This window comes from Calidris pugnax, unplaced genomic scaffold (genome assembly GCF_001431845.1).
Source record: "Calidris pugnax isolate Ruff unplaced genomic scaffold, ASM143184v1 scaffold8, whole genome shotgun sequence".
In the NCBI taxonomy this organism is placed as follows: domain Eukaryota; kingdom Metazoa; phylum Chordata; class Aves; order Charadriiformes; family Scolopacidae; genus Calidris; species Calidris pugnax.
Genome location: NW_015090830.1, coordinates 279235 through 306379, shown reverse-complemented (window position 1 = coordinate 306379; position 27145 = coordinate 279235). Strand labels below are relative to the sequence as shown.

General features: G+C 36.8%; 1 protein-coding gene across 1 annotated transcript; it reads right to left on the bottom strand.

Annotated features, from left to right (window-relative positions):
• Positions 1–74: 74 nt before the first annotated feature.
• On the bottom strand, positions 75–25669 carry ZPBP (zona pellucida binding protein). Its single transcript, XM_014940828.1, has 8 exons — positions 25540–25669; positions 20482–20562; positions 17754–17879; positions 12302–12445; positions 10213–10431; positions 7322–7392; positions 4739–4916; positions 75–409 (listed from the first exon to the last, which is right to left on the bottom strand). The coding sequence occupies exons 1-8, from the start codon at positions 25664–25666 to the stop codon at positions 318–320; spliced, it is 1038 nt and encodes a 345-aa protein (XP_014796314.1). The 5' UTR covers positions 25667–25669; the 3' UTR covers positions 75–317.
• Positions 25670–27145: the final 1476 nt, after the last annotated feature.

The following is a 27145-nucleotide window of genomic DNA, read 5'->3' as shown; positions in this document are numbered from 1 at the left end:
AGCTGAGGTCTATCAGCGAAGGACTAAGCATGCAAAATACTTCTCCTTTTTTTTTTTTTTATTTTCTTCTTGTGATTTAAATAGTTGTCTCTAGTGCTATTAACCTAGCATATATTATAAAGATCTTAAAAATGAAGTAGTCCTAAGTGGTATGATCTACAACATTTTACCAATATGCTGATGAATCATTATTTCTTAAAAACAAGTGTATACTATTCATGTAACCAAAAGAAGCTGTAAACATTTTAAAAATATTTATTAATATTACCATGTTAAAATACATAAGAGCTATTGCAAGAGTGCATATGCCTCAGCCATTAGCACTTTGTTGCTCCATATTTCAAACTGGTGTCACACCGAAGACAGTGAATTCCATTACTAGGATTGTATGATCCTGGGCTGCATGCAACTATAGACACAAACAAAAAAGAAAACAAAACAAGGCAAAGATGTGGAATTTAAGTGATATTCATAAAAAAATATTTACATTTGAAATGTTTAGAATGCATCTTTATCTATCTGAAAAAAAGATCCAGCATTCTGCTTGCTGATGATGAAAGAATTGTATATATTTTATACATCATCTATTTATTACACCATATTTTTCTCTTCATTACTTTTCACTCCATCTACTTGCAGGGGATATGTTCATTAATTACATTTTTATATGGCCTATATCCAATAATGTTTTTAATAAACTGCTATAGTGTTTAGATCCTATCTTAACAGGGTATTTTACATACTTGACATTTCACACCTCAGAAACTGAAACGCACAGATCTTAATTTGTTCTTTTATCCTATAAGCTAATTAGCATTTTGCACTCTACTGATTTTTATTTCAGAATTCTCTTCAATAATGTATTTACTTTTGAACTTTCAAGTTACTATGTTTCCCTAATATAAATAATCAGCATACTGTGAGAAGAAAACCAAATTAGAACCAACTATCCAGTATCTAGTCTACTAAAAATACCACAGAAATCAAGCAATGCAGAGTAATAATACAGGACAAAAAATATTTCATAAAGCTAGTACAGGGTCTCCAGAGAAGCCTTAAGAAACATACGATGTTTTTTACTGTATTAAACTCACAGCTACCTCTGATTTAAAAAACAAACCTAAACCAAAAAAATAGATTTATAAAAGCAGAATAATTATATTTAGAATTTTTTACAATGTGAAAGTGACTCTGTTGCCGATTTTAAGTAAAATGTAGCTGTTACCAAAATGTTTAATCAACTATCCTGGAATAATGTGCTTTGTTTAACATAAAACTGGGCTTTAAAAGCAGAAAAACAATAAAATTAAGGTAAAATCATACGAAATAATTTCAAAGATGTTTTTACTCATCAATTCTGTTTATTCAAGACTGCTTGAATATTACTGAGCAGTAACTCCCTGTCTTTAAGTCATTGCCTCTACAGAATCACACAGCAAAGGGTTCTGCCTGAGACTTAGCTGCTACCTGATGAACAAAATTTTGATGTTTTACCACTAATCTTTTCTGCCAGGAAGATTTCCCTAAAGTTAGATACATTGCAAAGTGACTAATCAGGTTAACATTTTTAACTAAAATTCAGAAAGAGATTTAGACTAGAAAATGGGAGTAGAGGGTGAGACAATAGATCAATATTTAATACTATTTTAATATAAAATCAGAGGGGGGAAAATGAGGATATCATAGGATATAAAAGAACGTGAGAATGAAGCATGGGGAAGAAAATGAAGTTCTAATACAGGAGATCTAGATTGGTAGATGATGCAGTAAGTGAAAGGGTTATGCTGAGTGCACAAATTGTGCGATGGGTGTGAAAGAAATGATGCATTGTTTACAGAGCACTGCGCAACAGCACTTCACCAGCATGAAGGAACCACAACCACTAGAACACCACATGAAACTAGATATTCTAAAAATAATAGAGGAAAGAGAGCAGGTGTAAATGAACATCCAGCTATTTTGCTGTATGAGAAGTAAAAATACAGTAGGTTTGTTTATGAATCCTGTAGAGGATATGCAGGTTTTTTATTTCTCCATGTTCTTGGGCCGACTCCAGAACCTTTCCAATTCTGTCATATCCTTATCAAGAGCCGGAGTCTAGAAACAGTTGCACTACTCAAAGTCAAATATACTTAATTAGAAAGCCTGAGTAACATTGGTTTCCATGGTCCAGAACAGAACTGGCCCCTGAAAGGGTAACACAGATGACAGCGTGAAATTTGCAATGTATCTGTGGTCATACCCTATGACTGGTGCTAACCCATGACAGGTGAGAAATGTAGTATAAGCTTTTCAGAAAAGGAAAAAAGAATCCAAGAAACCACAGAACAGTGATTAGTGACTTCTATACTATGTAAAGATTGCATAAATGAACACAGAAACACATGCACGTAAGCAGAAAGTAATACAAGTTGATGTTGTTTTACTATGAAGTTAAACACTCTTTTAATTTGAAAGCACCTGATCACAACTAATTCTCCCAGGTTAGCATGGTCTAAGAACTACTGCATGAAGTCTGAGGCATTGACAGCAAACATAGAGAACCTATAGCAGTCAGTAATCAGGCTGAACAGAGGTCTATCAAACGACCAAAAAGACTGAACTTGTGGTTCAATGAAGACAGCATCAGAAAAGGAAAATGGTCAGAGTCTTCTAGGATATACAAAGCTATTGCAAAGATAAAGTTAACAGAATCATTTCCGAATTTTCTAAGACAGAAGAAGAAGTATAAACTACATCCAGGAAAACCACAGAAATATATTAGAAAAAAAACCTTCCCAATGGTGAGGATCTAAAGTACTGAGTCATCAGTCTGGAATAATTGAAGCTCATATCTTGCCTCAAGGTGGAATGGTAAGGAGACGACCCTTTCAGTTTTACTGCCTATGATATGGTGGTTTGGATTCTGGGAAAGGAAATTACTAATTTTACCAAGAGGTCAAGTAAGGAAAAGACTGTATGTTTGAGCATGCTGACAGAATGACATCCGCAACTATGGAAAGCAGTAAGCAGTCAAGTTTCAGGGCTGACTGTTTCAGATACTTTGGTACCTCAGATGTGAAAGTTTGCCCCTGTATCTGCCAAAGAGATGTCTATTATTGTAGCTGACCAGGGATCAGCTTCTTGGGCTGACACTGCTGTAGGGTTATGTGGTGTTTCTGTCTAGAACAGGACATAAAGGAGCACAGCAGCTAAGAAAACAGTACTATATTTTACCACATATGTTAAACAGCATCAGAGCTAAGATGAAAGTTGTGTTTTTCAGAAAAAAACAACACAAATTAGTTTAGAATACAGTAAAATAATCTAGGGGAAAGCCAAAAAAAAAAAAAAACTAAAGCCAAAAAAAAAAAAAAACTAAAGCCAAAAAAAAAAAAAAACTAAAGCCAAAAAAAAAAAAAAACTAAAGCCAAAAAAAAAAAAAAACTAAAGCCAAAAAAAAAAAAAAACTAAAGCCAAAAAAAAAAAAAAACTAAAGCCAAAAAAAAAAAAAAACTAAAGCCAAAAAAAAAAAAAAACTAAAGCCAAAAAAAAAAAAAAACTAAAGCCAAAAAAAAAAAAAAACTACAGTCCATACAAAACAAATAATCCTAAAGAAGTCATGCTTTTCGAAAATTGATTTTCATGTACCTTTCCTTGAAATCATGTGCAACAATATTCTGTATTACAGTAAATGTAAATTTGATATTTATATATATTCTTTCCAGATATTTGATACTTTTTGCTGGAAGATGTGAACCAACAAATGTAAGTTCCTTCTGATGAAGATAACTAATTGGAAAAAACTGTCACGTATGGAAACATTTCATATGTCCTGCAATTTTAGACTTGTCTCTATTTTCTTCCATATTCTTCTTATTTCTTTTGAAAGTGTATTCCATTCTGTAAACTGTCATTCAATATGTAATCCAGTGTTTTCTTTCACCATTTCTAGGTCTGTAGGGAATTATCTCTGTCAAAAGCTTGACTACAGATTTATTCTCTATGTGCCTGTCTTTCAATGTTCCTTTGAGACTTCAGGCTCAATATTTGGGACTCATACAAATAACCTTTTCTTGGGCAAAATGTAATCTGGTAAAGCCACTCTTTAAAACACTGATCCACTCCTTAGCATCTAAGGAAGGTAATATCCCTTAGTTTAAAATGAGAATTGACAAAAATTACCAGAAGTCAGCGCCCCGCCCCCTTCCTTATTCTTCCAAATGGATCACAAATATTTACAAATTTAACTTTATTTTGCAAAGCTATACAGAGTGATCATTTTATCTATTATACTTGCTTTACTCAGATCTGGAATGTAACATTTAAGCTTGTAATTAGATGAAAGTATTGCATCATTATGCCGGCTTTTATAAATTTAAGAACAAAAATAATTTTCATCTCACCATAAAACAGCGCTTGAAACATACCTTGTCAGATTACAGATTTTCTAGACTACAAAAAAAAATGACTGCTATGTAGAGGTGTGAACTTAATCTGATTGATTTTAATTTAAATCAGTCCATAGAACTTGAGGGTCTGCCTTAAAATCTCAATCAACAAGGTCTAACTGAAGTTCTACCCAAGTACTAACCTGATTTAGTACTGGTTACTTTAACAGACTTGACAGGATCACAGCCCAAAACAGTATGGCATAACAATTTCAGAAAGTTAAGTAGCAAAGTACAGAGTTCAATCAGAGCAAAAATCATTGTAACAGTATTTATTATGTTGTATGATAAATGAATTTTTCACTTACCACAACACTCTGGACAGTCTGGATGTGCTAGAGCATCGATTCCATACCCTGGATAGCAGCGATTAACCCGTACCATTTGCAGAGTACCTTCAATGTAATATATTTCAGGCAACTGTTCAGAACTTTGCCTGCCAACTTCCACTTGTTGCTTAAAAAATCTCTCTATAAGGCGTTTTGCCTAAATTTAAACAAATATTTTTTCAGAATTTTTCATGGAGAAAGGTCAGAATACAAGAAAAGACAAAAAAACATGAGTATGAGTTAGGATTAAGGATGAAACACTAAATCTTTTGATTGTAGCTGAATGGAAACAATCTGATGTTCTTGGATATGGTGGTTTTAATTTAGATAAACCTTGATCAATTACTGTCTTTGAAAGTGTTCAGGATTATACAAATACAGCTTTAAAAGCTAATCCGTGGCGATTTTGTCTACATTAGACATTATGCAGCCCAACATCAATAGACTTGCAGCTTTCCCATCTATATAGGTACTATTATTTAGGTCCACTTGTGTTTCAGACATATTTTCCATCTTTATTAACGATTTCTGTTCAATAAAAAGAAAATGCCAAAGGTGTCCTGCAGCCAAGTTAAATAAGGAGATTATTATTATATCAGAAGACTAATTCCCTTACTCAAAAAGATTTGCACAAATTCAGTCCTAGATAGGAAAAACATTCCTTTCTATTAGTGCACAACCAGCAGCACAATCACAGAAACATTAGGATTCAAGGGCGCTCTATTCCATCTCATCTGTTCCATCTCCCTTGCTAAAGCAGTGTTTATTTTTAAAAATCCTTTATTTTTTTTATTTCCCTGGACTTTTTGGAGCATTTTTTATGAAGTGTCTTACACTGGAATTTTAAAGATTTTAAGTCATAGTAGTTAAAAATGTGACTTTTAACTGGCTAAAATATATAAAATATTTAAGTAACACCAGACTTATCAGCAATCTGATAAAGTCTAACAGTAAAAAGTATCAATACTTCATATCTAGACAGTGCTTCATATAGAAATGAAGGGATTAATTATATATAAAGCTAAAAATACAAAGCAAGAAAAACACCTTTAATAGGCTTGCAAGGTTCAGCACACACACAAATTGGCAAAACCAAATTTATTCATGCTTTCTTGATTTGAACCTCTTGTCTATATGTCTTTATTGTGGGAGTAGCTTATTATTTCACTGAATTTCACTGAATTTCTAGAGTTGGAAGGGACCATAGAGATCATCTAGTCCAACTCCCCTGCTGAAGCAGGATTGCCTAGAGCTAGAGCATGTTACTCAGGACTGCATCCAGGCGGGTTTTGAAAATCTCCAAAGAAGGGGACTCCACAACCTCCCTGGGCAGCCTGTTCCAGGGTTCCGTCACCCTCACCGTGAAGAAGTTTCTCCTCATATTTGAGTGGAACCTCTTATGTTCCAACTTGTGCCCGTTGCCCCTCGTCCTCTCGGTGGGAACCACTGAAAAGAGTCTGGCTCCCTCCTCCTTCAACCCTCCCTTGAGATACTTGTAGGCGTTGATAAGGTCTCCCCTCAGCCTTCTCTTCTCCAGACTAAAGAGTCCCAGCTCTCTCAGTCTCTCCTCATAAGGGAGATGCTCCAATCCCTGAATCATCTTTGTAGCCCTACGCTGGACTCTTTCTAGTAGTTCCCTGTCCCTCTTGAACTGGGGAGCCCAGAACTGGACACAGTACTCCAGTTGTGGCCTCACCAGTGCAGAGTAGAGGGGGAGAATGACTTCCCTTGACCTGCTGGCTACACTCTTCCCTATACAACCCAAGATACCATTGGCCTTCCTGGCCGCAAGAGCACACTGTTTACTCATTGCCATTTTACTGTCCACCAGGACCCCTAGATCTTTCTCTTCAGTAGTTGCCTCTAGCGGGTCCACCCCTAACCTGTATTGGTGCCTGACATTCTTCTTCCCCAGGTGCAGGACCCTACACTTTTCCCTGTTGAACCTCATGAGGTTCTTCTTTGCCCAGCCCTCCAGCCTGTCCAAGTCTCGCTGGATGGCAGCACAGCCCTCCGGGGTGTCAGCCACTCCTCCCAGTTTGGTATCATCAGCAAACTTGCTGAGGATACACTCTGTCCCCTCGTCCAGGTCACTGATGAATATATTAAACAGCACGGGTCCAAGTATTGACCCCTGGGGGACTCCACTGGTTACAGGCTTCCAACTTGAACCTGCTCCATTAATAATTACCCTTTGGGTCCTGTCACACAGCCAGTTCTCAATCCACCTCACTGTCCCCTCATCCAGCCCATACTGCCTCAGTTTCCCAATGAGGATGTTATGGGAGACAGTGTCAAAAGCCTTGCTGAAGTCAAGGTAGATGACATCTGCTGCCCTCCCCTCATCCAACCAACCGGTTATGGCATCATAGAAGGCTATCAGATTGGTCATACATGATTTACCCTTGGTAAACCCGTGTTGCCCACTTCCAATAACCCCCCACTCTTCAACTTGTTTGGAGATGACATCTAGTATGAGTCTCTCCATCACCTTCCCAGGGACAGAGGTGAGACTAACTGGTCTGTATGTTAGTTCCCTTTCTATTTCTCCATATACTGTACCTTGTTTAGTCTATGAGGGGCATCACAAGCACTTTCCTGACATAATCTGTCTTCTCTGTTTAAGGATTCAACTGTAACAAAACACAATCTGTTTATAGAAGAACAAAGTCAATGAAATCAACATTTTTTTTTTTATTTAGTAGTTTAAGATTCTAATCAGTTCTCCTGCAAGTATTTAGGATTTTTCACAGTATTTTAGATGTCTAACTTGCAATGTTTTAAAGAAATCACAGAGCTTGTCCTCTTATAGAAATGACATGTGCATGTCTAATTTTCAGTATACTTAATTTTTTTATGGGAACTGTCATTTATTTGTCAATTCTAATGGCAAGGAAATACATAATTCTGGACTCTTCCCAGATTTATAAATATCTGAATCATTTCAAAAGAAATAACCTACTCCCCCTCTAATTACCTGCCTGCTGTTGTGGATTTATCAAGACTCTGGTTTTAAAACAGCCATCCAGGAACCCTACCAGCTCAAGCTTCTGACTGTTCCTATTATGGACTGAAGTTTTCTCTCAAGAACAATATCTAGGGCTCCTGCCCCTGCACAAACATGTAACTTCCTGAGCCTCACCGACTCAGCCCTTCACATTCTCATAGGAATGCCTATGACACATGGAACCTAATGAAGACTTAAAATTGAAGAAAAAGTGTAGTTACATTTTAGTAATCCATTTGCATGGGTCCACATTCCTTATCAACTTACTAGTACTGACATGTTATAGTGAAAGCCTGGGAAATAGTTAACTAAGCTGACAGACTGCTCTCCAAAACTGACATTAGAGTAAGCTGCCATATTAAGAATAAAATTTTCTGTTAACATGTGAATTTAACTCCTTATATTATAAGCTTTACCTACCCCTGTCATGGAAATAATTCTGAAACATCAAATGCAACTTAGAAACTTAGTACTTTGTAAGACTTGAAGGTACTTAACATGTAGTTCACCACTGAGTCATATCAAAGTTTACCTGCAGCTAAATCACCAGGTGGATATTTTCTCTTCCTAATGCTCAAATATACTATAAAGCCTCCACATAGCTAAATCTCATTTATATAGTTTCAATAATGTTAGAATTAACCTTAATTGACTACACTATCAGCAACGAGACTCTTCAGACATGTCAGTGCTATCCGATACACAGTTTTCACAGAAACACGACTGACTAATAGTTCCGTTGTTTTTATAAGCAATTATATTTAATTTTCAAGAAAATTAAAATTGGAAAGTAGAAAATGAAGCATAATTGCTATACTACATTCTGAAAGGAATCTTTTTAAATTGCATGTCTTGATACATAGTGAATAATCTAATACAATATATTAAAACAATGGCCTTTTTAGAGCTGAAATAATTAGAAACAGTAAGTTCAAGAAAATACCACAGTTGTTCTCCTATACATTCAGCTCAACAAGAGACATAACACTGAGATTTCTGACTTCCACAGTCAATGCCTTTAGTTAAATCTGGTAATGGAAACATTTTATAAAAACAAATTCATGTTGTAAGTGAAAATGTATTTTTAATAACTAAACTATCAAAGAAGGATAAGTAACTAAGACACAGTGCGGCCTTCATAAACTCATTTATGTATATTACAATACACTCAGTAAGAATTTTTAAATATCCCATAATTTGGTGACATCTTTCCAAGCTACCCCATGATTTGTTTTAAATCAAGCCAACTCAATATATTTTGGCAACTCAGTTTTACCCAGGTGTCATGGCCTCAGTTGCTATACAGTTAGCTTTCTTACTAGCAGCTGGTATAGTGCTGTGTTTTGGATTTGGGATGAGAAATACTTTTAATAGCGCAATGGTGTTTTCAGTAGTTACAAAGCTCTCAAGACCTTTTCTGCTCCTCACACCGCCCAACCAGCGAGCAGGCTGGGAGGACACAAGCAGTTGAGAGGGGAAACAGCCTGGACAGCTGCCCTCAACTGACCAAAGGAATATTCCATACCAGGCAATGTCACACTCAGTATATAAAGCTGGGGAAAGAATAAGGAAGGGGAGGACACTCGGATTTATGGCATTTGTCTTCCTAAGTACCCGTTATACATGATGGAGCCCTGCTTTCCTGGAGAGGGCTGAACACCCACCTGCCGATGGGAAGCAGTGAATGAATTTCCTATTTTGCTGTGCTTGCATGTGAGGCTTTTGCTTATTAGTTATTAAACTGTCTTTATGGCAAGCCATGAAGGTTTTTTTTCCTCGCTTTTAATCTTCCGATTCTCCTCCCCAGCCAAACTGGGGAGGAAACGAGCGAGTGGTGGCATGGTTCTAGCTGCCAGCTGAGATTAAAACATGACACCAGGTCTCCCTTAGGCTCCTTTTGTTTTAAAGAAATGGAAAATTATGAAATCTCCCTCTGTTATTGATACCACTTAAAGAAGGAAATGTACTGAGGTTCATCACGTTTAACTTCAGTTCTTGAAAATTAGACATCTGGCCTCAGTCTGTCGTTTGGAAGCTGTTTATAAAGACCAAGGCATATCCATGGAGTGATTTATACGCCTTCTGTAGGTGGCTACATGAAGGTTATGTGAGGAGTTACAGAATACACTCTATCGCTTTCCTCCGTATGTTAGTGTGCAACAGGGGACATGGCAATGTTTTATGATAAAAAATTTAAAAAAATATTGATCTATCCACATCTATAAAATGTTCTAAAGCTCTTCTGAAATAATGTAAGATATGCACTTTTGAGTAGATCAGCTGTCTTTTTGCTATTGACATGAATTTTACATGCAAAACTTTAAAGCATTTTTACAATCAAGGAACTTTACATGCAGAAAGTATTGTAAGGATTTAATAATCAGTAAATACATTTCATTAACTATAAAAATTCTAACCATTCTTTAAAAGCAAAGCCGATTTTTACCTGAAAATGTAAAGAAGATTTCATTCTGTAGACCTCCTCTCTGCATTTTTACATGATGGCATTCTGCCTTTATTAATGCAACCTCACAAGAAAGTTCCTCCACAAGTTTGTTTAGTATCTGAACCAATGTTTTCTCAAAATACGCATTATGATAACTGTTGCAGTAGGCTCCGTGATACTGGGCCGTGAACTCATAGTAAGTGTTAGGATCAGCATAAGCTGCAGGGAAAAATGTGGAAGATGATGAAGAACATATATGAAGTAAAAAGACAAAAAGTAATTGGTATATTTGAAAATAAAATTGCCAATTTAAATCCTCAATTTATAAATAAAACCTATTTTGCACCTCCAGAGAATTTTTAATGATGAAATACCGTATGCTGGGCTAATTGGAAACACTGAGATTCTGACAATTGACATTCTTATTTATATCCATAGGTAAGTCTTACTCTTTAGTATTGCAATTATTTTTTTTAAAACCAACAGGATATTGCAGTAAAGGGATCAGGAATATGAAAGCTAAGGTTAAGAAGCATACAAAATACCCTTTATTATGTGACACAATATTTAATCTTACACATTACAGCCAATTATCGTAATATGTTACGTATTTTTTAGTCAACTATCACAAAACTGTATTAAATGGCTTAAAAACTGAATCCTCTTCCCTAGAGATCTATAGAAGATGCAGCTAGTAAGATGAACAAGAATTCCTTTTCTGTGAGCAGAAGTAACTGAAAAAGCTTCTATATAGGTATGTAATTTACTTTTATGGATGGATCAGCTGTTTCACCTTTACTGCAAAGCTCAATGCACACCTGGGTATCTTTTGCAAATAAGCCAAAGTAGCATAAAATGCATGTTTCTAGTTATATCATGATAACCACTCTACCTTCCCAAAGCTGAAGATCAACAGAACATGATGTGAAATAGAAAACAGGAGTAAAAGAATGCAGAACAGAGGCCATGGTGTGGGTATAATTACAGAAATGAGAAGGGGGCAGCAGAGAAGAAAGAACAAAGAAATAGAAACCAAACTAGCTGAAAGAAGCAGCAGAACATTCAAAATATGGTACCCAATGAAGACAGCTCATTAGATCCTCTACCTGCCTTTTGCTTCCTGCATTTCCTTTCCCTTGCTGCTGCATATTCCATATTTTTTTTGTATTTGTCTATGAAAATTGAATTTTGTATGCTAACACTCAGATTGTATCCTTATTGAAGGATGTAAGTTTGCATTACTGAAAAGTGTAACCTTTTCCATTAAAACTGTTTCAAAGAATTTTTTTCCTTTCCAGTTCTGACAAGCAAGCTAGTTGCTAAAAGTCATGGTTATTCTGTATGAAGGCTACTATGCCAAAGTAAAATTAATTTACATCAGAGGCTAATTTAGGTTATTGTGCTCTACCATGTTTCTAAATGAGCACTGGTACGCATTCTAAATTCACAATCAGACATAGTTCCTGCTGAAGGCAATAGGAGCTTTTCCCGACATCTCCACAAGAATAAAATGTCCTTTAAAGAAGAAAAGGAGAGCTAATAATGAATAAATGATGTTGCCTTTACAGTATTTCACTTTATGAAAGGCTTTACCTGCTGACAGAAGGAAATGTAATCAGAAAAAGAAAGAATAAGCTACAAATATTACATCATTAAATGATAGGTACTAAAAAAATATAATCAGGTAATAATAAAGGCATTAACGTGTGAAATAAATCCATATGGCTGTGCTAAAATTAATCTCATGAAGAATAATTCAGTTTAGAATTATACTGTTTGGATGTTATTAAGGATTACTGCCTATTCATTTTGTTACTTTTAATTATGTTTTATATTTCTTTTTTAAAAATAACTGTACTTATAAGTTTCTCAGTCAGCCACTTGGCTTCATTTAAGGGTCTGTAAGTGCCATTAAATGAACTGCTTGGTAGTAACTAATATTAAAAACAATTTCGCAGAGAAACAGAATGTCTTTATCTCTGCAAATTAAATTCCAAATAAGCTTATTTATTTAAAAATAGTAACAGTATTTTAAAAAATTAAATTTTTTTCCAAGGCAAAACCACACTTACCTGTATTGATAACTTACCATAAATAAGATATTTTATTAAGAGGTTTTTATCAGGTTGCATTGCTGCTAGCTTATAAAAAATGGAACAAGTGTAAACTCCACTCAGTTTGAAGTTGCTCAATATTAAAGTTCCTATTGGTGATATTTCCACACTGCTATTTTCTAGTAAAGACAATAATGAAATAAATTTAGTTGTCATAATGAGAAAATGCAAAAGTAAGGGTCTAAATGATTATTTACTGTTAAGCTGTGCACAAAATAATATTATGGATTCAGCTGCAGACACAGCACTAAGAAACTGAAGCTTGGTCAAACCAATACTTAAATACCAAACTGAAGCAGTCCTAGAAACCTGTTTTTATTTGATCTCAGACATCTACTGTTCTCTCCAATAACCACTTCCAAGAGCAAAAAAATCCCAGAAAAAAATTATAAAGTGGGCAAATAATCTCTTTTCATACCTCTGTATAGTCAACTGACTTTTAACCTTTCAGTCTTCAGGAACTGCCTCATGAATGCTGGTTGTGTTTAACATGCAGTAAACTTCAAAGTAGGCAAGACAGGAAGTTTAAGTTAAGCAAGTACTATATAACAGACCTTCCAAAGAAATTATATTGTATATGCCAAAACAAGAATCATGTATGTTTAAGATTGTAAAATAATCTTTCTGTATGGAAAGATATGAATTGTTACAGTGGCCAAAATCTTAACACAAGAAAGAAATTCTTCATGGTGAGAGCGGTGAGGCACTGGAATAAGTTGTGTCCAAAAAGGTACATTCAGTGAAAATCAAAAGCTAACACAGTATATAATAAATTTGAATTGACCTGAAAATCTTGTTAGGAATGAAACATACTCTTGTTGTCCAGACAGGACTCTGACAGTCTCTCAGGAAACATGTTTAAGTCGTGTATCAGTTATCAGCATGAGCACACCTAATTCTTTTTTCCTTCCTTTTCCACAGAAGAACTGTTTGATATACCAATAGTAGGTTTTAGAATATCTGGAGTTTGGCTTATAGTCAAGAGGCTGAGTGCAGGTATTTAATTTGTCAGTTTCTTAGTTTTACAAAACCATAGTACACAGGTTTTTCAGGCCTATGAAAGGATAGTCACAGTCTTCTGACACAAATATTCCTTCTTTGCATATGCTGGGTGGCAGTGTGTATGAAAAGCAATAACTTTCCTTAGGTTTATTTTCACTGAATTAGAACAGGCCTATTCCAATGTTTGCATTCGGAAATAAAGATTGAAATGCTTTCTCTTTTCTGTTCTATTTAGCTGTTCAGAATACCATCAAAATTGCTGTTTTATGCAGTAAAACTTTAAGATCTAGAATATAAGAAGCAATTATTTTAAATTTTTTTCCTCCACCTAAAGTATATCTTGAAAAACTCTTATTCTAATCAAGCCCAACAGCTGTTTAAAAACTTTAAGTACAATTTCCAGATCTTAGTACAAAAGAGTCACTATGCTAAGTGAAGAAAACTTACTTGCTAATTTTAAAGTTCTAATGATTTTATATTATATTCTGTGCAGTATTTAATTTTTTATCACTCTTTCAACCACAATAAGTGGACTGGAACTATGTGTGAACAAAGCTGCTTGTTCAAAAAAGAACTTTTTAATGGCTACATAAAGAAAAGTATTTACTTCTCTTTGTGAGCTTTTAACGTAGTCACGATATTTGATGTATATAGCTAGACAAAATACCTCCTTAGGGTGTGTGTCAAAGGCTGGTGTACCTGAAAGACACTGATTTTTCTAACTGTGACAGATAGTACAATGAAAAATAGGCTCACCTCCTGCAGATTTTACGCTTAAAGAATTTATTTTGAAGTGCTGCAAAGGCAGTATTTTGTCAATCTTTCCTAAATTTCAATTCACAATTCTACATTTCCACTGAAAGGATTCTTTTCTTCCCTACAACCACACTCAAAAAGTATAAAATAGTGTATCAAGCAAGCTTTATGAATCCTAATTTTCCACTGTTATGGAGACTCACTATGATAGATATTAGAAGACTAAGTAGTCACACCAAACCCAGATAATCTTTACCACCTAGAAAGGTGGTAAAATTACACCCATTCTAAAAGGAGGCCAAGTGATCAAATTTTTTTACACAGCAAACATTTCATAAGCTAGAAACTTTAAACAGCTTTTTGTCTGTTTATATTCTCTGAGAAAAAAATTAAAAATGTGACAACAGCCCTAGGAGCCAAAGTATATTTACCCAAAATTGTGGTGGCTGAAGCTGAAGTCATCTCATTACCACTTTTCAAAAATAATTTTTCTAAGACCTTTCATCCTTATAGAAAGTTATGTCAGGACAACACAAGTTTCCTTCTCACCGAAATGTTTTTTTGCCCACCTGTTGCTGCTTCTAGTACACCTCAAGTTGCTGCAGGGCCAAGAGCCCCTGCCACCATAGCTTTTTTGCTATGTCAAGGTTGACATAACAACTTGGGACACTGCTGAGACAATCTGCCTGACGAGATTTAAACCTGTCGAGTGGAAGAAGTCTGAGGTCTCCATGGTTTTCTGTTCTACTGTGTTAAAACTGCAGTATGAGTAAACAGAAACCACAGTAGTGAAACAGGCAATTTTTGTTAACTGTGAATCATGAGGTTATCTCCTGTCTGATCAGATTAAGATCAGTACTTAAACACACGATAATATACCTTACACTGTGTCTGTCATGCGTCACAGGCTGATCATCAAAATATATCAGCTACAATGCAGGATACTCAGCTAACCACAAAATACCCATCTCAAGGGAGATTAGCAGTTTCATGTGAAATCACATAGCCCACAGGTTTAAGTATAAGCAAAACTACCTATACCACTTTGAGGCAAAGAATGCTAAAAATTGTTTCTGAGGGCTAAGTCAGAGCAAAACAACAGGGCAGTGTTAGATATCATATTAATGTGAAATGCTCTACTATGAAGGTTAGCATGTAGAACGAAGTATCGCTATGGTGTAAACAATATTTCAGATTGCATAATAGGAAAATGTAAGACCAACAACAGAGTTCTGACAGATGTTAGTATAGATCAAGAGGAAAGCAAATAGGATTGAAGAGACTGCTGTTGTAAAAGGATGAATGGTTCATAACCTAAATTGTAAACTAAAATAAGAGATTAAACAGGTTTATAAATTCATCATAAATGTTTATTGTTCTTTTTAAAAAGAATTAAATTGCACTAAAGGATAAATGAGATATATATGGGAGGAACCAAAAAAGAAAGAGAACTCAGGTTCCCTGCTCAGACTTGGAAAGATACTACTGATGAGCCAGTCATGATCTCTAAGCAATCCCTATTATATTCATGTTATTTTTCTCAAATAAGTAGCCCAAAATACTCCACACACAAACAGTTGTCTGGGGTTTTCATGACATACTAGCAGATTATGACAATGATTTCATTAGAGACATCTTTGTGAAAATCAGTGTTTAAATTCTACATGAGTAGATTAACCAGAAGTTGACACTGGCAAAGGATGTGAAGGTCCAACAGAAAAACACACAATAAAGGAAGAGCAATAAAATGCTGGTGTAAGGCTGAATGGGGATGAATGCCCTAGTGACAAAGACACGGAAAACACTGAGGTACACGATGCTTCCTTTGTTTCAATCATTCCTAGCAAGCCCTGCTTTCCAGCCCTGCCCCAGGCTCTGCCAGAGTTCAGGGGAGATGCTACAGGGAGAGAGAAGTGTGGTGTTAGGGACTGGCTTATTTGTGAGTTGGACACATTCTGGTCTATAGAGCAGAATGAGATATATCTGAGGACGCTGAGGGAGCCGACTAATTAATGATTGTTTTCTATTTTGATAGTGATGAGGCCCCCAATGACCAGAAAGACCATCCATCATAAAAACAGGCAAGGAAGAAGTGCCAGGGAATCACAGGTAAGCCACCCTCACCCCAGGCCCTGCAAAGATGATAGAACTGCTGGAAGTCCTTTCAGACACATGAATGACAAGATGGTGATTGAGAAAAGGCAGCATTGATTTGCCATTGGCAAATCATGGCTGACCAGCCTGAGTATCTTCTGGAATTAAACTACTACCTCTAAGGATGAGGGAAAAGCAGCAGATATCATATACACTGAAAGCCTTTAACCAGGATTTCAGTATGGTTCTCCATCACATCTTTGTAGCCAACTCTGGACATATGGACTAGATGAGTGGAATACAAGATGGATGAAAAACTGTCTGCATCATCATTCTGAAGATTGGTCTACCTAGCAGCCAGTTATGAAGGGCTTTCCTTGGGGCTGATACGAGCACCAGAACTTCTTAACATCTTTACCAGCAGCCTATACTACAGGACTGAATGCCTTCTTGTCTAGTATGCAAAAGACATCAAATTTGCTGAGTGGCTGATACACTACAGGACATTGCTCCATTCAATGGGACCTTGCACAACTAGAGAGACAGTCTGCTAGAAACCTCATGAAGTTCAATAGTGGTAAATGCAAAGTCCTGCTCCTGAGACAGAAGGGCAGCAGCGTATGCAGATGGAGACCAGATGACTTGGGAGCAGCCCTGTAAAAAAGTACCTGGGAGTCTTGGTGGATTTTAAACTGAACACAAATCAGAAACACAATTTTGCAGCAGTGAAGGCTAAGCGCATACTGCACCGCGTTAGCAACAGTATACCCAGCAGGTCAAAAGAAGTGATTTATTCTCTCCCTACTCTACACTCATTTGGGCACTCTGGAACGCTGTGTCCAGTTCTGATACCTCAGTACAAGACAGATATTAACAAATATTAGCAAGTCAACAAGAAGGTTTCTGAGATCATTAGGGAGTTGGAGCACAGGACAAGAGATAGAAGAAACTGGGATTTTTATCCTGGAGAAGTCTAAGGAGAGAATTGCAGCCCTTCACTACCTAAGAGGAGATACAGAGAAGAATAATCCATACTTTTTGAGAGAAAACAACAACCAGCAACAACAACAAGTTGCAATAAGGGAAATTGTGATTGAAAATAAGAAAAAAAGAACAGGTTGTACAGAAAAGGCAGAAAATCTCCAGGGACAGAGATTCCCCAAACTCAGGTGGTCAAGGCCCTGAGCAACTTCATAGCTGAAGATAGCATGTCATTGACCAGGCAGTTAGGCTAGATCACACTGCCCATCATCCTATTATTCTGTTCTTGCAGAACACTCCCAGCTGTCAGCGCAGCAAAGAATTGTCATCCTCAACCTCTGTCGCATGCAACTTGCCCTGCTCTGTGTAGTAATCTTTAGAGATGGCACCATTCCTTACAAAGATCTGAAAACTTTTTTTTTAGTTTGGTTATCTCACCCCTTTCTTTCTGAAAAGTGAAAGTTAATGATATACATACAAACACTTGCAAAGTATCCTCAGCTACTTCTCCATTTTTATAATCTTCATGCTGTGTTGGGGAGGGAGTGGGAAGAAGGGGAGAGGATATTGGGGGACATTTAAGAAAATCCTTACCTGAAGAAAGACCACCTCCTGGTCCATTCCAATGAAATTTTGGATCAATGAGTTCTAAGTTTCGCAGACGATTTGTAAGACATAAAATACGTGGACTGTTGTGATTCAGCTTGACATAAACTTTGACTGAAAGAAAAATTATCATTAGCTTCAAGTATTTAACTTTGCTACCCTAGCAGTGAGCTATATAAATTTCAAGACAATGATCTTGAATAGAGTTCTAATTTGGGGACTCATTCTGTCTCTTCTTGTATGTAATCTGTAGCACACAGGTGCTTCTAGATCTTCAGTTGTTTCTAAAAACTATGATTAGTGTAGTCATAATCACTTCCATAATATGCAGGATTTCAATGTATACAATTTGTTTTATTTCCCGTCCCACTGACATTCTGTGAAGCATCTGTCCTCTTCAGAAGCATGGGATGATAGATATTGATGCTCTAGTAAAATCTCAACTTGAACCACGCACTGTACCAGGCTACCCTAATGCCACTGAAAAGCTAGAACTAGTATAAAACATTATAGCTACTACATTTGTGATTTGGAGAACTTGACTAATAATTAAAACTGAATCAAATAAGAAAATTACCATATATGTTATCTTACCATTGACTATTTCTGATTTCCTGCAAGTGGAAAACTTTACAGGAAGGGATTAATGTTCATAAAAACTTTTCCATTATGGAAACTGGCACTAATGCCACCACAGTCTTCTCTTCAAGTATAATTGTTTCATTAAAAAACATTACATTCACATTACAATATACTTAGTTATAACATTTAATAAATAACTTCAGAATTTTGATAGTCTTAAGATCAGGAAGTATGTCCATCCCAGCTAATAATCAATTTTTTACAGTAGTTTATATCGCAGAAAACTGCAAAGTATGTATTTTCAATTGTACAAGAGTATACCATGGAAATACATGTCATTAATAAGTGGTGTTCCAATTTTTAATCCCAAAGCATGAAAATTAGTATGAATTCTACATGTTAATGCAACTGCCAATGTGATTAGTCTGTTTCCATTGCAAATCCTTAATGCTTTTTCTCAAAATTTACTAGCCAACTGGCTTTAGTAATAGTCTGGGACAAAACTGTATAGAATACATACCTCTTCCACTTCTCATTTTGTTTTTTATTTCCTCAAGATCACTTTATTTGGTCTTAGAAATGTTTTTAAAAAATTATATATCCATAATAAAGAGTAATAAAATTATAGTGTCATTATCATAACCTGCCAAGATGCTAAATTCTGTCCCACCACTGTAAATTTACATGACAGTTCTGTAAACATGTATCATAGGAATAATACAACAGAAGGGCATCTGATAGGAAATGCCGGCTAAAAAAATATCTACCAGGTATAACCTTATTCTTCTTGCTTTCAAAATAAAGTCTTCCTCTTTTAATTAAAGTACTTTGCTATTTTTCTTATTTGTTCATATTCTCTCTATTACAAAAATATTTACCTTAGATAGTGATCCAAAAAATAACATTTATGTCAGGTATTTTAAAAGTGCAGGATCTCAATAGTGTTGTATTGCATTTAACCCGATTTTGGTGAAAAAACCCCACAAAATAGAGAGGTTGGCCAGCATCTCAAAAGAACACTGTGGCCAAGTCTAGTATACTCACAATGGTCTGTTCCAGAGAAGGTGGAAGCAGTCTTTATTAATACTAAATTGTTTAGAAACAGATTTGGGATAAAACATTTTAATCTTGCCTTCTAAATTTCAAATTGTCCTGTGCCATTCAAGTAGTAGCCCTGTTTACAGACATGAATCGGAATCAGAAAAGAGAAAAAGTACACTAATACAAGGAACCTTTAAACCATTCAGAGCCATTATTTAATATTAATGCTAAATAATATCATAAGTTAAGCACCTAAGAGAAATCTTTAAAAATAAAGGGTTTTAAAACAAGTAAATTTAAACGATTTCTCTGAATTTTTTCACCTTTGGACAAAAATTGATATGACTAAGAATCTCTACCAAAAAATAGGTCAAAAAATGTTGTCTTTTAGCATTCCCCCAAACAACAGAAGTATCACTTCTAGTTACACTACTAGTAACGCAGTAACTGGAAAACATACATGGAGTAAACTATGGGGAAGAGTATTACCAAAACCAAGCTGGCAATGTGCATTTAGAGAAAAAGCAATATGAATACATGCATGGCAATGAGGAATAGCCTAGTCTTTTATTTCATTTTCAGATTTTCCAATAATTGTTTTTGAATTGGTAATATTATGTTGTAGAGTTACATGGATTTAACTTAGAAAGCAATTAATTCTTAACTTTTCTTATTTTTTATTGTAGAAAATAATATAAACTTTATATCTCAAGTTCTGTGCACATAACAAGAGAAATGAAGTTAGAATACCTACAGTGCAAGAAAGCAGTATTTCAGAGCAAGAATCCTACAGCCAGGTGGAAGAGTACACTGAACATTTTTATTTTTATAACAATTACAGAAAATAATTATATTGGATTCATAAAAAATATGAGTAAGAATAAAAAAAAAAAACTATGAAAAATAAATTCCAGTGACAGAAAAATATGCTGCCAGATAGCCTATTAAGTATACATGTCAGTTCATAATTGTAATTAATTAAACAATTAATTTAGAACAATTCAACAACAAGGGATATTATAAAGACAAGCCTTTTCTTGGTAAAAAACATATTTTCACTAAAATTTATTACATTATGTTTAAAGAGAAATACCTGGGAATACAACAGATCCCACTATTTTTAAGCTACTTTCTCTTGGCACTGCACTTCTTAAAAATCTCTTTGAGGGCTGAGCTGTCAAAAGATAAAATGATGGCATTAATTCAACTATTTATCTGAAAAAGCAAGCAGCAAACTTTAGGTTAATCTACACTCTTTAATAGACTTGTTCTTCAATGGATATTAAGTTTATACTTGCCTAATGTCTTACACAATGCACAACTCTCACTAAGGCAACAAAAAACAATGACAAAGGCCCGATACAGAAAAAGCATCCTTATTCTAAACAGCAATTCAGTTTAGATTTAATTTTAAATATATTGATGTTTTACAAAATAACTATCACATTTTAAATTGAGACTGTCCAAAATGGGGATAATGAGGATAGGCACTGTCCAGAACTGCAGAAAAAGTTTAGCCGCATTGTTTTGATACACACAGTCAGGATGTCAATCAGTGTGTATACTGACCATTAATGAAGTAACAAGTTTGGGTTCTGTCATTATTGTTATTTTCTTAATTTCCCCATGAGATGAAATAGAAAGTATGGCTATTTTAATTTGTATTTGTTCTATTTTAAACAGAAATTAAAAACAAGGTCATAAAAGATTGCAAAGCTCTGCAAGACATACAAGGCTTCTGAAACAAAACTAAGTATCTTTCAGGTGGACATTCTAGTACAAGTCAGATATTAATTTCTTTTACAGAGTTTCCAGAGATACAGAACTAATGCCAGCAGAACGATAATGGCTATTAGACCTCTCAGTATTTTGTGTTCTTTGTCTCCACCTCCTGCTTGGAAATAATGTGGGCTTCTGTGAGTTAAGGTATGCTTTCGATTTCTAATTCTTTTAGGTAATCTGGGAAAGAAAGTAAATAACAAAGGCATAAAAAGCCTTGAATACAAAAGACAGTAATAAAATATTGAACATATATTTAGTAGCAGTTATTTTATGAAGATGGGCTAAATAATTATGTGGCACCGGATCAGCATTTGTTGCTAACTTAGGTTCAATATTAAAGAACTTAAATCAACAGTAAATACTCTGGTAAACTGGTAATCGGTTAAGGCATGTGTTTGGAACAATGAGAGAGATTAGGTCACGTATCAGCTTTGTTTTGATTTATCTTGATTTAAGTAATAATGGGAAATTATCAATTAAAAAATGAGAGAAGATAATAAAAAGAGTAGTCTCATATATGACAGATTTCTGTGATTAACAGTTTGATTTACCTTGTAGTATCACTTCACTATGTACCACTTCCACAACTTTGAGAAGCAACATTTTTCAAATAACTTCATTTTCCCCAAAGACCTCTTAGAAGGACTGGACGTTTTTTATTGACAAACAAAATGGATTAAAATTTTTCCCACTGCAATATTTCTGTTGAGACTTTTACAATTCTGTTGCACCGGCAGAAACAAAGCCAATTGATCACTAAATTTCAGCTCCCAAAAAGAACATGATCAGATTCTCTGTTGACAAAAATCAGCATATGCTTTGATTTTAATAAAAGTATACTAATTTGGGCAAGTAAGGAAAAACCTGAAAAGGGTACTCCAAGTACTCCAAGTTTATGAAAAGGCAACTGAACAAATGCATTTAAAAAGTTAAGCATTGCAAGGTCTGAGGTATAAGCAGACATACATGAATGGGAGCTCATAGTTATGAGCAGATATACATGATTTTGTGGGATGTTCAGGCACTACTTAACCAATGTAGAAAGAAAGTAATACTTGTTTACAATAATAATTTAAACCCAAAGATGGAGCCCTTGAACTGTTTATTTAAAAGAACTAAAAAAAGGTGAAGCACTATAGTTACTGAAAAGAATATAATGTAAACTATATGGACTGGAATTACAGGAATTACTTTTCTGGAATCTTCAATGACATTGCATGCCACATTTTGAGAAAATCAGGTTAAATGCGCTTTCATGTCTACAGACATTTAATTTGCATAAAGACATTTCAGCCAGTAAATGTTTCTGTCTCCATATGAATCCCAGCTCTCATACATTCTTTCCCTCATTCTCTAGACTGCCTTTTAAATTTTTTTAAGCTATTTTCAGGTTTCCTAATTGAATTCCTTTGCTATTCTCCTAATCACCTGGAATTTAAATGGCACTTCCTGCAGCAGCCTTGAGCACAAACCATCTTCCCATTCTCACTCACTATTTTAAGAGTGCACGTGATCAGGTTAAAAGGACACTTTTTATCAAATGAAAGTATCATGAGATCATTAAGTTACAGAAAGAACAAGAAAAACAACAACAAAAAAGGACAAGGGAACTGCTTAAAATCCATTTTGAAGTCATTTAATATATCATTCCATCTCTTCAATTTGAAGGTGCACTTACCCAGCAGTACGCAAAGTTAAGTTTCAATCCTTTTTGAGAAAAAATAAATTAGATTTCTGAATTAATTCCCAAATTAGGTTTTTAAGCAGCCCAATGCATTAGAAATGTATAGGGTGTGATTTCTCATTGTCTTGTACTTTTTACAGACATAATGCAATGTGTGAGCAACAGTTCCTTTTGCAGAAGAACACAGGTGAAGAAAAATAGTTTTACATCACTATCAGACACATGGAAGTTTGGGGTAATTCACCCATCAGTCCCAGGTGATTCAAACTTCCCAAATACCTAAAGAGCCATTCCCGAAGACTGGAATTCAAGGGTACATTTGCCATACAAAACATTTACGTAACTTGAGGATTCATTGGGTGACAATAAAATCTGCTGAAGTTAAATTCAGCAGCTTTACAACTAATTTTTGCCACTGAAACAGGCCAAAGATTCTGCAGAGAATTAAATATAAGTATACAATGCTACCCTATTTGATGCATTTAAAGTCTACTTGGGATATGCGTAAGTTCTACCCTAACACTAAGAGATAAATTGAGCTTGTGTATTTCCAAAGGGTTCTGCCTACAGGGGGAAGAGTCTCAATTCCAGATCAGAAGTAGCAGGTGGGTTGTACCTGCACAGACAAACAACGCCTCCTGCTCCTCCCTGATCCAAAGAAGTTATAACAGCACCAGGTAAGGAGGGAACCCTTCCCACTCCCTGCCCAAAGGAAGAATCCGGGTAGATTAGTATTGACCAAATCAGCATTCATTCCTATGCCCGTTGAGTTGAAAGGGAACACCATTCACATCAAGTATATTCTACTATGTCATAAAATATTTTATTCTGAATCTTTTATCCTTAATATTACTCTTGCAAAATTAATCATCTTCAAAATAATTAATCAGAAAATTAAATTTGGTCTGAAAATTTAAGTGGCAGAACAGAGAGTTTAAAATGAGCCTTAAATAATTAAACAATCAATTTATTGATTAATAAAATAGTGTATTACTAGAATGTTCAATCAGCATAGTTTCAATTCATTTGAAATTGATTCTATGAAGAAATTCTATGAAGCAATAAGAAAAGGTTTATTTAAGTTATGGTAAATGCTGAAAGTTTTTTCAAAGTAATTATGTTTTGAGATTATTTTTGTAAAGAGATTTCGGCACCAAAAGAGTATATAAATAGCAATGGTACTTAAGTTATTTTTGCTCAATCATACTAATAGTCAAGTGTTTTCCTATATCCAAGTATTTTAGTTACAGATGGCATTTCTAAGCCTATTGATGGTAAGTGCTGTGCAGAAATATTAACATTTCTATTACTAGTCATATGAAAGTTCTAATCTCAGTTACATTAACCCTTACAAAAAAAAAAAAAGCTTGAAATACACATCAACTATATTATGTTTTTCAAGTATGTCTTCATATTTCCTGTGACAATTACACCACTAACACATTTCATAAATTTAGTTAAAAAGGAAACTTTTGCCTTATTGTATAGCAAGCTAAATTTAAAATGTTGTATCTTTTCAGTAAGATGGAAACTCCCTTCGGATAGCTCAGAGAAGTCAAATGTAATTAAGAAATTTTAAGAAACCTGTTCCATACTGTCCTCAAAAAGTTTAATGATTCACTAAAGGAAAATCACATAAGCCAAACCTGTTAGCATTAGTAAACAAAAAACAGAACCAAAGAAAAGTCTTAAAAAAGAAGGTTCATATTCTTTACACCAATCTAAACTCAGGCTATATTAATTAATTCCCCAATACAATACAATTGAAATAACGTCTTTTTGTTTTGAAATTGGCAACGTCTATTATGCCTACTAAAACCTAAGATGGAAGAAATACTATGGCAGCAATACACCAGTGAACATACACTGAAATATTGCACACAGTGGACACAAGATCAGCACTAGTAACCAAAACTGTAGTCTTGGTATTCCACCACATAACTATTTCTGTACCTCAGAGCCTCGGGCAGTGATGCAGCTCTTTTAGCTGAGTACCGAGGTTACCTGCTGCTCACTGCCTGTGCAACACACCTGTGGTGTTCAAATCCTTCTGGCATGCAGCTTCTTTACTACACAGGAGGGAGAAACACCCATCTCCCCAGCACTCACTGTTCATTTTTGAGAAAAAAAGAAGGTAACCTAGATAATCCCTTAGCTTTCCTGCATCCATCTCCACCTCCACACGTGGAAAGGAAGTTTAATCTTGGTTAATATGGTGGGTGTTGATGGGGAAAGCACCGGCAGGTGTAAAACAAAAGCCCCAGGGGAAAGCTGACGTTCAAGGGCACAGCCCCGGTGTTCCGGAGCAGCACGGCACGCACAGCAACACACACACAGAACCACCCGGCTGCAAAGGGGTCACAGACACCGCACCACCCGCATCTGATTGTGGAGAACGGCGTAAATAAATACATGAGAGCAAGGACAAAGGCACGGGCAGGGCGTGAACTTGGGAAAGCCCTCTAGAGTTCACACCCGATGCTCCAGCCTGAGCAGGGACGGCAGACAGCGGGGTCTCGGCGCCGCCGCCTTCCCCGAGCCGCCCGTCCAGGCCAGCAGGGCTGCGGAAGGGGCAGCCTGTGGTGGCCCCACCCCGCCGGCCCAGCACGGGCCAGAGGCCCCGGATGCCATCGGCCTGAGGCCAGCGGCCGCCGGGCGGCGCCACCCCACCACCCGGGATGCTACCTGCGGCGGGTGCCGGCAGCGACAGCAGCAGAAAGAGTTGGAGGAGGAGGAGAAAGAGGAGGAGGCGGGCCGTGAGGCGGCCGGCGGCGGCCGTTGCCCGGCGGCACCCCCGCGCCGCACGCCACATCGCCCAAAGGCCGCCAGCGCCTCTGCCGACCGCTCGGGCGCGCGGCAGCCGTTACCCGCCGCCAACGGCCGAAGGGGCGGGGGGGTGGGGGGGAAGGAAAGGGAGTGAGCGCGCGGGGCGGGCGCGGCGCCGTGAGGCGACGGCAGGCGGGGAGTGCGGGCGGTGAGGGCGAGCGGCGGGGGTGGAGGTGTCTCTGCCGCCGGCCGGCCTTCTCCGCCGTGACCTGCCGCGGGGAAATCAGCGGCGGGGCTTTCCCAGCCGCAGAGCCAAGCTCTGCACTTTGAGTCTCTGGAGAAACGGGGAGCGGTGGGGGGGGGTGGGGGTGGTAAAGGGAGGGTAAAGGCTTTCACATCCTCAAACCCCAGGGAAACATCTGCCGCCGCGGCAGCTCCCTCCTCAAATCGTCCAGCTGCCGGGTTATACATAATTAATCCCAGTCCATTAACGCGCCTCGGCTGCGGGGGTTGCTCCTTCGAAAGGCCTGTGGTGCTGCAGACTGCTCCTGGGGGTGGCCAACGGGACGGTGAACTGGCTTCGTGCTCACGGCAGTGCTTCCTAGAAAAATAATAATTAAAAAAACAACAGGGAAGTTTCCATTGCAAAACCAAAGAGTTGTGCTGACCTAGGTTACAGCTGTGCCGCTCACTCTTCATCGCGCTGCTACAAAAAGGTAAAGTGTCAGGAATGCCAGGACATTCACATGTTTCTGCGGCGTAGGAATATTTAATTTGTAGTAGGTTATAGAAGGAATATTCTAAAAGAAGGAAGGAGGGAAAAATGAATTACTGGGGAAGTGAGTAAGTCTGGCAAGAAAATTCCACTGTATTGGAAAGCGTGGTGTGGTGGTGCTGTGCCAGAGAAGGAAAACAGCTGTTTGCATCAGAGAACCAAAAAGACTGCTCCACAGGAATCCAGAGCAAAGTATAAGGCAGACATCTAGTGAAGAGGGCTAGTTCAGCTCATCAATGGTCTTCCTTAAAGCACAGATAACTTCTGAAAATTGACAGTAGAAATAATTCAGCCTTAGGTGGCGAATTTGTTTCCTGAGGTAATCTGGACAGAATCACTGTCAGTGAAATCCAAGATAAAGCTTTAATTGCATTTCGTTCTGCAAAATGAATGCAACAAAACATGGGTTTGGACTGTTTTCCATCTTATGACTTGGCTGGCTCCCATGTCTTTGCCTCTGCCCTTTATAAAGCTTTCCAGGAGAAGGTAAGCAGTGGGAGAAAAGGTCCTTCTGCAACACTGGATGTTACAGTGTCTAGTGTAAAACTGAACATGTTTGGTATGGAGAGTGCTGTGTGTCAGTGAATATAGACTGCAGTATGGCATTTTAAATGGTTACAGGCAGAAGTCAAATTTGGAAGTATCTTTTCACTAATTTGAACATTGCAAGTATGATAGCAAGTGGACACAAGTTGTTTCAGGCAAGGAGTTATGTGTTTTCATCGTGTTCACTTAGCCTTACAATGCTGG

What these genes read in the sequence shown, in the direction of transcription:
- ZPBP (XM_014940828.1), bottom strand. Translation starts at nt 25,666, where the DNA reads ATGTGGCGTGCGGCGCGGGGGTGCCGCCGGGCAACGGCCGCCGCCGGC. An exon ending in GCTGCCGGCACCCGCCGCAG is followed by an intron (nt 20,563 to 25,539) that starts GTAGCATCCCGG and finishes ATCTTTTGACAG; the next exon opens with CTCAGCCCTCAAAGAGATTT. An exon ending in CCCCTCATAGACTAAACAAG is followed by an intron (nt 4,917 to 7,321) that starts GTACAGTATATG and finishes GTTTAAATTTAG; the next exon opens with GCAAAACGCCTTATAGAGAG.